This window comes from Cupressus sempervirens, chromosome 5, assembly GCF_028749045.1.
Source record: "Cupressus sempervirens isolate cs-2001-9-10 chromosome 5, ASM2874904v1, whole genome shotgun sequence".
In the NCBI taxonomy this organism is placed as follows: Eukaryota; Viridiplantae; Streptophyta; class Pinopsida; order Cupressales; family Cupressaceae; genus Cupressus; species Cupressus sempervirens.
This window is the reverse complement of record NC_143122.1, coordinates 188,514,204-188,529,580: the sequence shown is the minus strand read 5'-3', so window position 1 is coordinate 188,529,580 and position 15,377 is coordinate 188,514,204. Positions and strand designations below refer to the sequence as shown.

Sequence of the window (15,377 nt, the reverse complement as noted above, 5' to 3'; positions counted from 1 at the left end):
TCGATCTGCCTAGATCTGATGGTGAGAAAACTCGTGGGTCGGGGCATTAAAGTAATAATTTTTTAAGCTAACTGTTGAACAAGCCGTGGATTTGAATTTAAATCTTTGGCAATAAAACCAGAGGTAACAGATACCTTAAGCCAAATGATGAATTCTCATCATGTGTTGAATGTCAAGGACATTGAGATAACTACATTAAAGTTGTAGAATGAAAAACTATAGAATGACTTGAAAATAGAAAAGGAATTTGCTGAAAGTTTCAACAAGCTAAATGAAGCCATCAAGTACTTTGATAAATTACTAAAATTCCCTAGATCTAATAGATATACATTAGGATCAAGCTACACAAGCATTGAAGAAGGAGAATCATTCAAAGTTGTTGAGGAAAGGAACAACAAAGGTAAGAAGTCCAAACCCACTTGTTATCATTGTGGAAAGAAAGGACATATCTCTAATGTGTGCAGGAGCAAGAATAAAAATCAAAATTCTAAGCCTAAGGACATGGTCTTCTATCATAAGTGCAATAAACAAGGTCATCAGGCACATGAATGTAGAACTTGAACCATGCATGCACTAAAATTTGAAGGATACTGCTACAACTATCAAAAGTATAGACATAGAGCCTTTGAATGTAGATCCAAGTCCACATGGTCATCAAGCAAGACAATAAAGGTAAGAAGCTACAGAAACTCTTATGATTGGGATTACAACATAAGATATAGTTGTCACTATTGTCAAGAATATGGACATGGACCTAAAAACTGCATTAGGACTCACTTTAGTGGTAATTACAAGAGGTGGTTGAGTCAAACTAAATGTTTTAACTGCTTGAAGATGAGTCATATTAGTAAACATTGTCCAACTAGGTCCAATGCACCAAGTTGTGAATTTGATAAAGGTAAAGGAAAGGTAGATGTTGAACACATCAGGAATGAGATGAGCAAGATATGGAAAAAGAAAGATGGAGACAATAAATCAAATGAAGAAGGGATCTCTTCACCTAATAGGTCAAGTGGTCACACTTCATCAAACTAAGTAATAGGAGGTATGTGGGACTGAGATCCAAAAGTATTATATCATACATCAGTTCTAAGAGAAAGTAGCATTGAGAAGATTAAATTAGCATGAATAAAGATGCAAGGAGTTGTAGAAACTTCAAGGTTAATACATTAAGTTTTCATGTTACTGCTAAGCATGAAAAGTTCCTTGTGAATGCTTACTGAAATACTAGTTAGAGCGAAGGTGTTAGTTGAGGCTGAGCCTATAGTAGTTTCCAAATGATGCTCATGTCAGTAGATGCTGAGTGAAACCGAAATCATGTTGATGTTGAGTTTACAATTGTACAAGCGCTAAGCATTAAATGTAGAGTTTTGGAGAAGTATAAGGTCAATTTTCACTTATTGTTTATTATTTCAAATTCAAGCAATTACAAGGAGAGCAGAAGGTGGCTCAAAAACCAATTTCGAAGCAATTGGATTGATTCCAGCTATGATCCAACTCCAGCTCATCAAATTTCCAAGCTATTCTTATAAGCCAAATCATGCAGTTTAAAATTTGTTAAACCCTAGCTTTTCAAATGGCATCTAGTTCAAGGACTATAAAGGGTCAAGAAGTTTTGAATGTTCAATTATATAGCAATGAAGTAAAGCAACCAAACTTTAGAGAAATTCTAGACATTACATATAAACAAGACCTGTCAGGCATACTTTCCATGATTCCTCCAAAGGTTGTAATGGTCAAAGATATCAGAAAATGCTATAGCTGCAAGATAGGTGGAATAGGAGACATGGAAATAAGGAAAGCATATGAAAAATTGTGTGAAAATGACATTCTGAAAGAAGAATTCAAGATTGTTGAAAGAAAGGGTTTGACCTGTGCCCTAGATTTCCCTACGGTGCTTAAAACAAAATGGACCAAGATAGTTCTAAGTAGAATACATGATGGATGCTTATGGTTGGAAGATGGTCCAATTAAAATTTCAAAGAGAATAGTTCACTGGGTAACTGGTTTTCCAACCCTAGATCGGCCGAAGACCCTATGAAGTGACTCAAAGGAAGTTATTGAGAAAAACATAGGAGCAAAATGGAATAGATGTGGAATAACTATTGATACTATCATAGATCCTTTATTGGACTTTTCCATAAGGGTAATTTCTTACAAGTTTTATCAATCAAGCTTGTTAAACAGTGTACCCTGCATTGCAATAGATGTGGGCTATAAAATTGTAAAGAAGGATCATATCTATGATCTAGCTAAATTACAATTGCAACAAATAATGGAAAACCTTGGTGCCATTAGAAAAACCAAGAGTGCATAGTGTAAGTTTGGAGTAGTCCTAATTTGCATATTTTTCTATGTTCAAAACACATTCCCATCCTTTGGCAAGGTAAGTTGGAAGACAAACAGATCAGTAGTAGTTCAAGTTAATGAGTATATTGAGTGAATGGGAGATAACTTTGAGACTATCATGACAAGCTATTTTGAAGACTTTAAGAAGTCTATAAAACAAAGGATGAGAATACCAATTTCTTTGGTTGAATAGTATTATAATGACATTTGCTTTCTTGTTGATATTGACTATACATATGTACAGGCTGCCATACCTAGGGTAAGATGGCTAACACCCCTAGGCTATGAAATTAATGTTGATGAAGCATCAGCTGCTATCACTACACTTCTAGCTCAAGAAATTGATAAATCATCTAAAATCTTTGGAAACTATGATGTTATAAAATCCAAAGTTGAGATGAAATTGAAGACAGCCTCCACATTAAAAAAGAAAGACAAATTGGTGAAGAAATTAAAGGAAAAATTTGGTGAAGGCATAGGTGAAGAAGAAGATGTTGAAGAGGATGAAGAGGAAGAACATGAACAAACTCAAGAACCTCTAGCACTAACTCAAGGATTGGGAGAAGATAAGGATGAAGAAGAAGTAGAAGGTGTTTACGAAGCAGAGGAAGCACTAGTATAGGCAGAACCACAAAAGAGAAAAGCCAAAGCAAAGCCTATGGTAAAGATAAAGGCTAAGAAGATTGATAATCCAAGAAAAGCCTACATCACCAACAACCAGGGAAAGCACATGGGCCACCACACAAAAGGCCAAAGATAAGGCCAAAGAAAAGGCCAAGACTACAAAACAAGAAGGGCTAGAGTAGAAGAAGCAAAGAAGGAAATACATTGCATAGCCAAAAACTGATGATGAGAGCACAAAATTAGAGGATACAAGCCAATTTAGAGTGGTAAGTCATCCATCAAAATCTGATCTTGAGAATCTTTGTGAAAATGTTAAAAAAAATACAGATTTATCTAGATTAAAAAGTATTGATTTTGAAAAACTTGGTAGAGAAGAGCAGAACTTGATTGAAGAATCAATTTATGAAATTATTTCTAAGATCAAGAAGAGCCCACTTGAATTAGATAACACTATGCCAAAAGAATTATATAAAATTTTTGAAAATAAGTGGCATTATTGCTTAAATCTAAAGAAAGCAAGGATATACCAAAGGAGATGGAGTAAGAAGCTATTCAAAACCTAGCTCAAAGTGAGAAGCATTTTCATGCATTGCTTCAATCACAAAGTCAACTAACTATGCTAATAGTAGAAGAGGCTAATATAAGAGCCAAGTTGACACAAATTCAAGCCTCTCTCACCCCATACATGGAAATAATCCATAAAGAGCTAGGATATGTAGAAAGTTTGTTAAAGAAACATCCTCATCTTTCTACATCAAATGGACTAGTTCACCTAGTAGTTGAGCTAGAAATCCAACTCAAGTCATTGGATGTTTCATGTGACAACTGGGATACAACTTTAAAGATAACTATAAAGGTCCATAAATTCTTTTTGGACAAATACACTCTAAGTGTATAGACTCTTTGACATCAATGTCAAAAAATGGGGAGATAAAAGAAAAAGGGGGAAAGAAAGAAAAAAGTAAGGGGGAGATAAACCAAAGGGGGAGAGTATGAGAGGAGAAATAAGAAAAGAAGTAGATAAAGAAAGAAGAGAGCAATGAAAGGGGGATCAAACAAAATAAAACAAGGGAAAAAGAAAGATCAGAATAGAACCAGAGTAGAGCATATTAGATGACAAAGCATCAGTTAAGAATACATTGAAGATAGAGTATCAACAAGAGACAAATCTATTGAGAATAGAGAATAGATTTTTGATACAGATCAGGCACATTAATTCAGGGGGAGTTATAAATTTTTAGGTATATAGGTTATTAAAAAATATTGAAATTTTGAAGGTTTTTATATAAGCCAAGTTGTGAATATATTATATTGAAGAAGATCATATTGATTATGTATAGTTAAGTGTTTTTGACACTCATCTCAAAGGGGGAGATTGTTGATCTTAGATTGGTTTTGACAATTGAGTGTCAAGACACTTAAGACATTTACATAGTTTATACTGAACTAGTAACACATGTTGGGTATGATATGAAAATACAAGACTATTTCGAGTTGTAACGAGTGTCGAGTCACTCATGTACCGAGTCACCCAAGTGCCGAGTAAATAGCAGATGCCAAGCAATTTAGGTGCCAATTCAAAAATAGAATTACAGTATGTGTCAAGCATCGGTAACTTCAAGTGCCCAACAACATAGATTGGACATATTGTTTGTGATTGCAAAAACAACTATGTAAACCATTTTCAAGCCAACATTATGTTAGATTTTGATTCTTTAAAGATAAGAACAAATCTATTTGCACAATCCCTATGTGTTTACATCCAACCAATTAGAAAATAGGAAGGATTAAGTGGCAATAAGAATGAATCTCAGCCATAGATTCGTACCTAACCCTAAGCCACCAAAGTTTTTATAAGGAAGATGAAGCCTCAACAATTAAGTGAGAATCTAGAGAGTATGAAAGAGATCATGTTATAGGAGGTAACAGGGGATGAATGAGTGAATTTGTTCAAAGAGCATTCAAGGTGACTTAGTAGTGAGATTGAATTGCAAAATTAGTTGGAGAAGAACAAAGAACAAAAGGATACAACATTTTCAAATTAGATCAAAGAGGATCAAGAAGGATCTTATATGGATTTGATCTTTAATCAAGCAACCAGAGCCAAGCACAAGATCTATGTTGCAACATCCTAATAGGTGATTTTAGTTAAATCTCTTAGGTAGAGTAGTCCTAATAGACTGTTGTAAATCCTTTAGCAGGGTGACATTCCAACTAGATGTTCTAGAGTCCTTTGGCTAGGCACACTTCTAACAAGGTGTTGGAATCCTTTAACAAGGTGGGACTTAATAGTCCTTGTAAGCCTTTAACAGGGCAGGCCTTTAACATATTAGATCATGTTTCATGGTCAAACCATTGTAACCTTAATTGGCTACACTTTATTGTTGCAGTAGTGAAGATTTGTGGGTGTCATCCCCACCCTAGTTTTACCTTCTCTTTGGAGAGTTTTTGGGTAATCATATATGGTGTTAAGTGTGTATGTTCAATTTCTTACATGTTTTAGATGTATTTACCTTTCATTCTATTTTTAGTTCATATATTACATGTATCTAATGAATGGTGAAAGTTTTAATAGCTAAAGTTTGAACTTCTAACTCACACCCCTCCCCACCCTTAGAAGTATATGTTTCCTATTTTTAGTTCTAACACTATGATTGATATTAATTTAACTTAGTTGCAAACACATAAGAGAAATAGGAGGAACACAAGATTTTAATGTGGAAACCCAATTTGGGAAAAAATGACCAATTACAACTAGTTACTAATTTTTACTCTTATGAAGTGAGCCCTGTTAGGAGCCAACCCTATTAAAGGTTACAAAATACACTATTAGGTGTGACCCTATTAGAGGATTTAATGACCCTATTACGAATGGCCTTGTTAGAGGTCTTCAGACAATTCAATAGAAATGTCACCTTGTTAGAGGAATTACAAATAGCTGTTAAGACAACTCTGTTAAGAGATTTAGATCATTGCTATAATGGTTAGAGAGTAATAATGAGATGACCTGATTCTTGATGCAACTAAATTACTGATTATAGATCTCAATTCTATCTTGTATACTTGATCCTTTTTTATTGAATTTATCTTTGCATCTAAACAAAGATATTCTACTTATCCTTCTAATTTGCTTCCTCTTAGCATCATCAAAACTTCAAATGTGACCTTATATTTATATCTTACATATTTTCAAGTCAACTTGAATAAAACTAAGAATAAATAATATTCAACTTCTCAATTGACTAGAACCAACAAACAATTCAATTGAACTCAATATGCTAAAATAAGAAAATCCTTTGTTAGTTGACTGTGCTTGGTAGATACTAACTCAAAGTGGTTTTCTTGTGTTAACCAAATGAACTCTTTCAAGACTACATATTGAAAAAGTTCCTTTACTAGTTCCATCCAACATTTCCTTCGTTAACTGAGTGAGTTTGGTTAACACTCAACTTTTGCAAACTTTCCTTTGTTGCTTGAGTGAACTCGGTAGACATTTTCTTTTGAACTAGGAAAACTCTAGAAGGTTTGGCAGATGCAGGAAACTATCTTCAGTGCCTAAGTGAGCTCAACATACATTTATTGGCAATGATATGATATTTTGTATCACATCAAAGACAATACACAATTAATCAATTGTTTCCAACAATCTCCCTCTTTGACATTGATGGCAACATAACATGTCATAATGCAATAAAATTTTAGAGCAAGAATAAAATAAGGAACATATCCTTACATTCATTCTAATTCTCATCCATGAAAACTCTGTCTATCTATGTGAACTCCCTTTACCTTCAATTTCTCCTTCTGTCAAAAAAATGTGTTCCTTTGATATCTCCCTCTTTGTCATCTCTTGAAGTGATAAAAATTTCTATTAGACATGAAAGAAAACTTCTCCCTCTTTGACATCTCATGTCAAAGTAAATATTCCATCTATATCAATGTACCTCATGTATTGATATATTTGCAATATGTCCTTGTCAATACTACATCAACTGACTGATCTTCAACATACTCTGGTTGGTGCATCACTAAACTTTATTTAGTGAGCTTTGGATAGGGGAATTACCTCTAACTTACTTCTTAGATACAAAAATACATCCTTAGGTAATGGCTTAGTGAATACATTTGCAATTTATTCTTTAGTATTCACATATTCCAATCTTACCTTTTTATCTTATACCAATTCTCTCAAAAAATGATATTTTATAGCAATGTGTTTTATTTTGGTATGCATCATTGGATTCTTTCATATATTAATTGTACTAGTGCTATGATAGTATATAACCACTAGATCCTTGATCTCTATCTTCATACCTACCAACAGTTGTTTGAACCAAATCATATTAGAATAGCTAATTGTTGTTACCACATATTTTGCATCTATTGTGAAAAAAGAAGTACAATTTTTTTTCTTGCTTGTCCAAGACACTAGTCTTTTATCAAGAAAGAATGCTCCAACATAGGAGTTCCAACATGTACCTTCAAATTTTTTTCTTGTCATTATTCCATCTGACTTATCTCCAATAATTTGATTAGGTACATGATGCCTTTTAATATATCTTGCTAACATAGGTACTATGGATTTGGAGTTGGTTTCATTGATTTCTTCATGATCTTTAGAAGAGTGAGAATGAGTAGCATGTTACTGGTGATTTTTCCCAAATTGGGTTTTCACATAAAATCATTATTTCTATTGTGTTATTCAATCTATTATGCTTCATGTTTACATTTCTACAAATTGATTTGACAATAACCTACAAGCTTAAGTGATTGCATAATCTAATGGATGCATGCATGATGAAAATGTTTTATGGATATGGGTTCACTAAGTTGTGAAAAGTTTTAATTTAACACTTGGACCTTGGATAACTGATTCACCCCCCTCTTAGTTATTCTAAAGAATTTTGTTGTTTCTACATTGTTTATAGCTACATTGTTTCTCATCTTAACAAGGGGTGTTAAAAAAAAGGTTAATTTAATTTAATTTATTAAATTACCTTTTCTCGCTTCTTAAGATTTAGCTTTATGCACTTATACATTCACATTTAATAATTAATTAGTAATTATTAAATGGCTTTTCCCTTTTAAGTTACCTCACCCTTTTTTATAGGTTTTGATCTCCTTCTATAAGAATTGATCTTTTTTTATTATCTCTTTTCTTTTTCATTTTTGAGAATACAATTTGTGTATTTTTAGATAAAACCCTTGCCTCTTCTTGTATTTTTCTTCTCTATAGTAGGTTTTCACAAGCAAGTATTCTTCAGGCTTTGTGAATTTGTATTGCTCAAATCCTTAAGGACCTAGAGTAACTAGTGTTAGGATTGGATCTTGAGGGGTCTTGTAGAACTCTTGTTGTAATTGCTATTATATTTGGCCAAAACTTGAAAGACCTTAGAGTCGGGCACATTGCATGTAAATAATTATTTTATGAATAAAGAGTTGTATATTGTATCATATTATGTATCATCTATTGTGTTTTCACTATGTGGTTATTTACAAGGATCTAGATTTCCTCCAATAGGGCTACCCTGAGATTATCACAACATCATGTGTACTATAACTTGAGTCATTGTATCAAACATTAACAGATCAGTCTTTTGTTGCAATAATAACCCCACACTAATAGAATTATCCCTTGGTTCATTTCACCATCAAGCCCTACAATATTTAATAGAAAAATTGCACTTCAAAATTGAGAGAGTTGAGCACAATGGGTAAGAAAGGTGATATATACTTAAATTGGCCCCTAAATCCTACAAATTAAGTGGGAAAACTTGGATATCTTATATGTATAAGTAGTTTATAGAGAAACCAAAAAGATAAGTGAGAAATAGGTACTATTAAAGTGAAATGGGTTGATAAATGAAAAAAATGCATAGAAATTAGAGCCAACATAAATTTTTGAGCAATATCAGAGGGAGAAAAGATAACTTGATTAAAGTTATGTATACATTTAAATATAATATGTGGTCCTAATATAAGAAGTGCACTAATGAAGGCTAAAATGGTATCAAAAGGTACCTAAACAACTACTTACTTTTAGGACACCATAGATATAAGAGAGTTTAAGGATGTCAGGCATAGGATACTATCTTCTAAAATTAGAGACATATTAATTCTTTATTAATTTTATATGATTAAAAATAAATGCAAGATATTCTCCATGTGCCTTGCAAAGTGTCCAAGGAGACATAGGAAGTTGGAATTATAACAATTTGTAGCCTATTTTGAAATAGAATTGTAATATTTAAAGAAAGTGCATATTTTCCTCTCTTTTTAAATATAAAATCAAAAGAATCCCACCTATGCTTGCAAATGTGGAAGTATAAGAGTCATCCAATCACATGTAAAGAGTTGAGCATCAAGAGTTGAGAGGACCATCATCTAGAATATAATGGATTAAAGTTTGTGTATCAATATATTAAACTAGTACATTGGGTATGTACATTTTCTTACCTATCTCCTCCCACAAAAATCTTGGGAAACACCCTTATCATTTTTTTCAATTTTTTCAAAGTCAAAGCATTAAGATACACATTTTCAACCATAATTATGTGTTTTTTGGGAGAATAAAAATAACCTCTAGTACAATTTAAAGCACAAATCTAGGTGGGACTTTAAAAATGTGAATTAGGTTATATAATGTCAAATGATTGAGAGGGGGATGAATTAATTATCTCTGATCATCCTATAGGCCTTAAAATAATTTAGTACTAATTAAAAATTCATAAATTTTCAAATAAATAACTTAATTAATGACATCAAACATCTCAAATCAAACTCAAGCCTTTTTCATAAGTTGTTATCTTATTGTTCCTTACTATATTGAGTTGCAACATCAAGTAATTAACATGAAAATAAACTTGTAACACAATAGCATTCACAAATTTGATATATATATTCAATGTGGAAATCGTGAGAACCGACAACCTCAATAATTTAAATATTTTGAATTGAGTTATGTTAGGAGAAAACCTTTTTAATGAGAGGGTTTTCACAAATATCACTCCCTAAAATTTCTAAAGAGTGGCCTTCTCTAATAGACTCACAACACAACACTATTGGATGCTATCATAGAGGATTTCAAAGAGTTGTAAAGGTTCACTCAGTTAAGAGATCTCTTTTTCAAATTCTTCACTTTGTTTCTTCCTTTTGATCTCCTACTATATTTTGCCTCTTAACCACAATCGTATATGCCAAATTTATTGAATCTAGACACTTAGTTAATAGTTCCACCTTGAACATTGTGTTCTATTCCAAATTGTTAATTCTTCTTCATCTCACTTGACATACATTATCTTGAATACTTATTCAAAAAAATTAGTTGATTGTAAAACAATCAAATCAATATTACACTGTCAAGATCTAACTCATTCATGTGCCCATTGAATATTTCGTCAAATCCTCTATGAAAATATAATAAATGACATGAGTCTTTCACATACATTATGAAAATTATTAGTTGGGGCATAAAATAATAATGGAAATGATTTTAAAAAATTAAATTTAAAACCAAAATAATGAAAATATATACAATTTGTAAGAGAATGTGAAGCACCTTCCATTAATAAGAAAAACAATAATACCTTATAAAGTAGTCTAGACCATGTAGCACTCTAGTGTTTGATCTTGTTTATTGTCCAAACATTTTGTGGTGTTGCAAATTAAATTACTTTTATAAGATAATTCATTATTGTAAGAATTTGGTATAGCATACCATGTAAGAATTTTCCTAAGGCAAGAATGAAATGCCAAGATCTACAAGCTCAAGAGATAACACAAGAGAGACAAGATATGATCAAATGAGAATGTATTATGAATGTACATGCAAAAATGAGAGGATAAGAATGTAAAGGTGTATCTCATAAAGAGATGTAGTCGACAATATGTGCTCAATTGGAATGCAAACTATTGTGTTGTCAATATGACAAATCATATGAACATGCAAACTTCTTGGTGTCTACATGAAAACTAATATGAATATGCATTAACCTAAGTAAACATTAGTAAATTGTAAATAGTAAATACTTATTTACACCAACACCCCCTTAAGTGAAACTTAGGAGAATGTACTTAAGCTCATGAAAACTAGATAATAATGTAAGATGGGTCCCCGCTACTAGGCCATCCTAGTTACCCATATATAACTCTAACCCTAACTCAAACTCTAACCCTAACTCTAGCTCTATTTCTAACTATAAGTTCAACTCAAACACTAATTCTAACTCTAACTCTAAATCTAACTCCAACTCTAACCCTAACTCTAAGCCTGACTCTCACTTTGACTCTAACCCTAACCCTAACTCTAACCCTAACTCTAATCCTAACCCTAACCCTGATTCTAGCCCTAACTCTCTAATCCTAACTCTAATTCTAATTCTAATTCTAATCCTAACCCAAACTATAACTCTCATTCTAATCCCAACTCAAACTTTAATTCTAACTCTTAGCCTAATTATAATGCTAACTCAAATCCTAATTGTAACTCTAATAGTAACCCTAACCCTAATTGTAACCCTAAATATAACTCCAATATCTTTAATATAAAAAAAATGAAAGTCTTGCAAATTAAACATCATATATAGAATTAAAACATAAAATATTGAAGAATAATTTTATAGTAACTTTATACAACTATAATTTAAAGTTATTTAATAATTTAATGTATCTTTATAAAATTATCAACTTATACAACTATATTTAAAAATAATTAAATAAATCGTTACTAACTTTATCAAAAATTAAAAAATACATATATATAAAAATTAAAATTGTTAATGATTCAACAAAACTTCAAAACATAAATAAAAAGAAAGTATACAATTCATAAATAAATATGAAAAATCTTGTATTTATAATAGGACAAAACACCTTATGCTCTAATGTTGTATTATTTGTAATTCGGATCTTATATTCATAAGATAATTCAAAAAGTATTTCAAAACACTTCGAAGTTTTACTGATTCAATTTATCATTAAAAAAAAAAAAAAAAAATACAAAATTATAAGAAAAAGTATAAAATTAATAGAGTGCTATAAAGAAGCTTCTATTTGACAAGAACGACAAAATACCTTACAAAGTAGTCAAGGCCATATAACTATGCACCCTTTGAGCCAAGGTTGTCTTGGTTGTAGTGGAGATGCTCTTATGTCGATAAAGATAATTAGTCTGCTAATCTCATGATCTTAATCAATTACATAAGATGATTAATCTGCTAATCTGATGATATTAATCAATTACATAAGATGATTGGCCTGTGTACTAGAGTCAACTCTCACATTTAGATTTGTCTTCTAGAATGATTTTTATGTTCTTTACATTATTGTTTGGAAGGATGGGAGAAGGCAAACTGATGCACAGATCCAAATTTATATCCTGCCTCTCCTCAGCTTCCGTGGCAGGTTCTGAATCTGCACTTTCAATAGAGCTGCTGGTCAAATCGGATTGCCGAAGTTGAAAATAATCGGCCATGATAACTTCCTCCTTGGGCAACATACTATTACAGCTGTTGCTCTTGTTACTAAGGCGGTTATTAGGACGGTGAGAAAGTGGGTCAACTCCCCGGCTAATCAATTTTCTCTTGATGTGGGTGTTCCAGTAATTCTTTATTTCATTGTCTGTTCTCCCTGGCAATCTGCCTGCTATCAGAGACCATCTGCACCACCATACACATAAATAGAAAACTCAGTGTACGCATTGTTTAAACTTAATTTCAGCAAGCATCAATAAAAATTCAAACAGTTTTTTATAGTCTTGTTCTTCATATTTTTCATGTAAGATGAGTTTATCCTAAGTTTTTATTCCAGATGCTCTGTCATATGATTTCCAGGATGTGATTACATATTCACCCATCTTTGACGCTAGAAGTATGATTTAATATACATTGTTCTTTTATTATATGTAATTATATTATCTATTATCAAACAATGCTGACATTTATTTATATTATATGAAAAAGGCTGACATGACAAGCACCGTGTCGAAACTGTTTACTTTTGGACCATAGAAACAGTTCCACCAACCAGCCTGGTCTAATGACTTTACCGATATATTAAAGGGGTTAACATGGTCAACGAATTACTAGAACAAGATAATGGTGTCAACTCTATAAGCCATTCCAACTCTATAAGCCATTCCCTTTAAGATAGTCATAGTTAATTCACTATTTTATGTTGTAATGAAGAGCCCAATAATTTTTTTGTTCATAATGGGATCCTAATTACCAATAACTTCATGTTCATAATGACAAACCCAATACAGAAGAGTCTCCCTTTATTATTTGATACGGTAAAGACTATAGTTCAATTGTTTGAACCCAGGTTTTTAACTGTTAATGGAATGTAATTAGTGAGGAGGTATATATTCATTGGTTACATTTTAGATGTATGGAAAGATAAGACGTTAACCCATCAGTCTTTAGTAACCACTGAAAAGATATAATGATAGCATATTCATGGATAGCGCTTTTAAAGAGAGGATGATACAAGGAATGGGGCAGGATTTTTACCCTAGACAACTTTGATTGAATAGATACCCATCACTTTTTAGCACTTTTCAGAAGAGAATAGGTGATGGTATGATCATTGATAGCTTTCTAGAAGTAAGATACAAGGTATAGAATGAAGGTACTGGCTATCCAGCCAAGCCAACAGTTTCGTTGTTTGTAACATTTTATAATTAAAATAAACTAAGTATCCCCTTCTTAAGACAAAGGGAATCTGTGGCTGCATAGCCACTGTCTAGAAAGAATATTAATGGTTCTCCACTCAGTGAATAATGGGTTATTCATTTATTAAGTCGAGAGGCTTTTTACAGTGGCAGTAGTCTCTTTAATGTAAACATTTTTCATTTTGGAAAAAAAATTGACGTAGAAATAGACTAAATATATTATAATTAAAATCATGAAAATTGCAGAGAGGAAATGGAAGTAAAAATGAGGCAGATCAAGAGGCTCGAATCATTTCCTCACGCCTCTTAGACTGAAAATTATGAGATTATGAAAATAGGCGCCTCAAAAAGGATATTCTCGACTTATGTTATATATATATAATTTACTTAAGCTAGTATAGAGACATTGTCAGAATAGTATTCTAGACAATTCTTAATTCTCAACCAAAAAGAAAAATATATTCATAAATTTATAATCCTTAAAGGAAAAACATGAAAACAAGTATGTAGATAACATTAAATCTATAATTCAAAAACTTATTCCACACCTGTTTCCCAAAAGAGCGTGAAGCTTGATAATGAGTTCATCCTCTTCTTCAGCGAAACCCCCTCGCTTGAGATCAGGTCTCAAATAATTTATCCACCTTAGCCTGCAGCTCTTCCCACATCTCATAAGCCCTGTGAAAGGAGTCTTGTTTAGCCTTGGAGGAAACAAGTAATAGATAATATGTGCATAAAACATTTTCTCAATGTACACAACATAACACAAGCAAATAACTTGTGGGTTTTCTTTCAACTGTTCTTAATTAAACTTACAGACCTGCCGCCTTTGGAAGGGACCTCCAGCAGCCTTCGCCATGGGCATGAATGTGAGCAATGAGCCTGTCATCCTCTTCTTTAGTCCATGCCCCTTTATTTGTGTGTGCCTTTTCACAGCATGGAGATCTTCCCATCTTCTATTGTAATAATGTTGAGTCCAATGTGACAAAAGTGGATTAAGAAGAGGCCCGTCTGCACTGAAATCTTATGGTTATGGCAGGAAGAGAGTTAGGGAAAGTAGTTATATGCGGAAAAAGGTGGCTTGTGCTTTTGACTGGGTTGGTGAGAAAACGCATTCTGAAGACTGGTGGTTATTTGCCCATGACAGGTAGTTAAGACCGTAGAGATAGTTGTTCAACTTTAATGCTAAAAAATAATCTGATTCGATAGCTCATAGCTATAAATATTTATGCTGTTTGTCTTGAAAAGATAACTTGACTTGAAGTGCACTAATATGAGTGATTTTATGTTTACCAAAAATTAAACAACTTCAGTTACATTAATAACGATGAATTGTGTTCAGAAATAGTAATATAGAAATAATGTATATAAAAAAAAAATTTCTTCTCTAAAGTAGGTTATTTTGGTACGTATGCTTCACAAAATTTAGTATAATCTCCTTATTTAAAATCATCTAAAGTCATTGGGACCATTGTATGTTTATTAGAAAAATAAGAAATGTATTAATATAAGTATGAATTTAAAATTTCAAAAAGGGATGATTTCATGAGAATATTAGCTGCATGAATTCAAAATTTCAAACTGGTGGTTGAGGTGAGGGAATGAAAATCCTTGTTTATGGACTATGTCACACCTTTGGGCCAATGCATAGACTATATTAAAAGCTTCATTTTCTTTTTTCTTGTAATAGAATTGTTAATATTCTTGATTGTGAGACTCATAGTCTCCCTAATAC

At 32.3% G+C, this 15,377-nt stretch overlaps 1 protein-coding gene across 1 annotated transcript; it reads right to left on the bottom strand.

Moving 5' to 3' along the window:
* Nucleotides 1–11,990: 11,990 nt before the first annotated feature.
* LOC149555040 (transcription repressor MYB4-like) lies at nt 11,991–14,678 on the bottom strand. The gene is made up of 3 exons (XM_089829065.1): nt 14,463–14,678; nt 14,191–14,320; nt 11,991–12,629 (listed from the first exon to the last, which is right to left on the bottom strand). The coding sequence occupies exons 1-3, from the start codon at nt 14,593–14,595 to the stop codon at nt 12,242–12,244; spliced, it is 651 nt and encodes a 216-aa protein (XP_089685191.1). The 5' UTR covers nt 14,596–14,678; the 3' UTR covers nt 11,991–12,241.
* Between the last annotated feature and the right edge of the window lie 699 nt (nt 14,679–15,377).

Coding starts and splice junctions, on each gene's coding strand:
- LOC149555040 (XM_089829065.1), bottom strand. CDS start 14,595: ATGGGAAGATCTCCATGCTGTGAAAAGGCACACACAAATAAAGGGGCA. Junction 14,321..14,462: donor GTCCCTTCCAAAGGCGGCAG/GTCTGTAAGTTT, acceptor CTCCTTTCACAG/GGCTTATGAGATGTGGGAAG. Junction 12,630..14,190: donor CACGCTCTTTTGGGAAACAG/GTGTGGAATAAG, acceptor ATGGTGGTGCAG/ATGGTCTCTGATAGCAGGCA.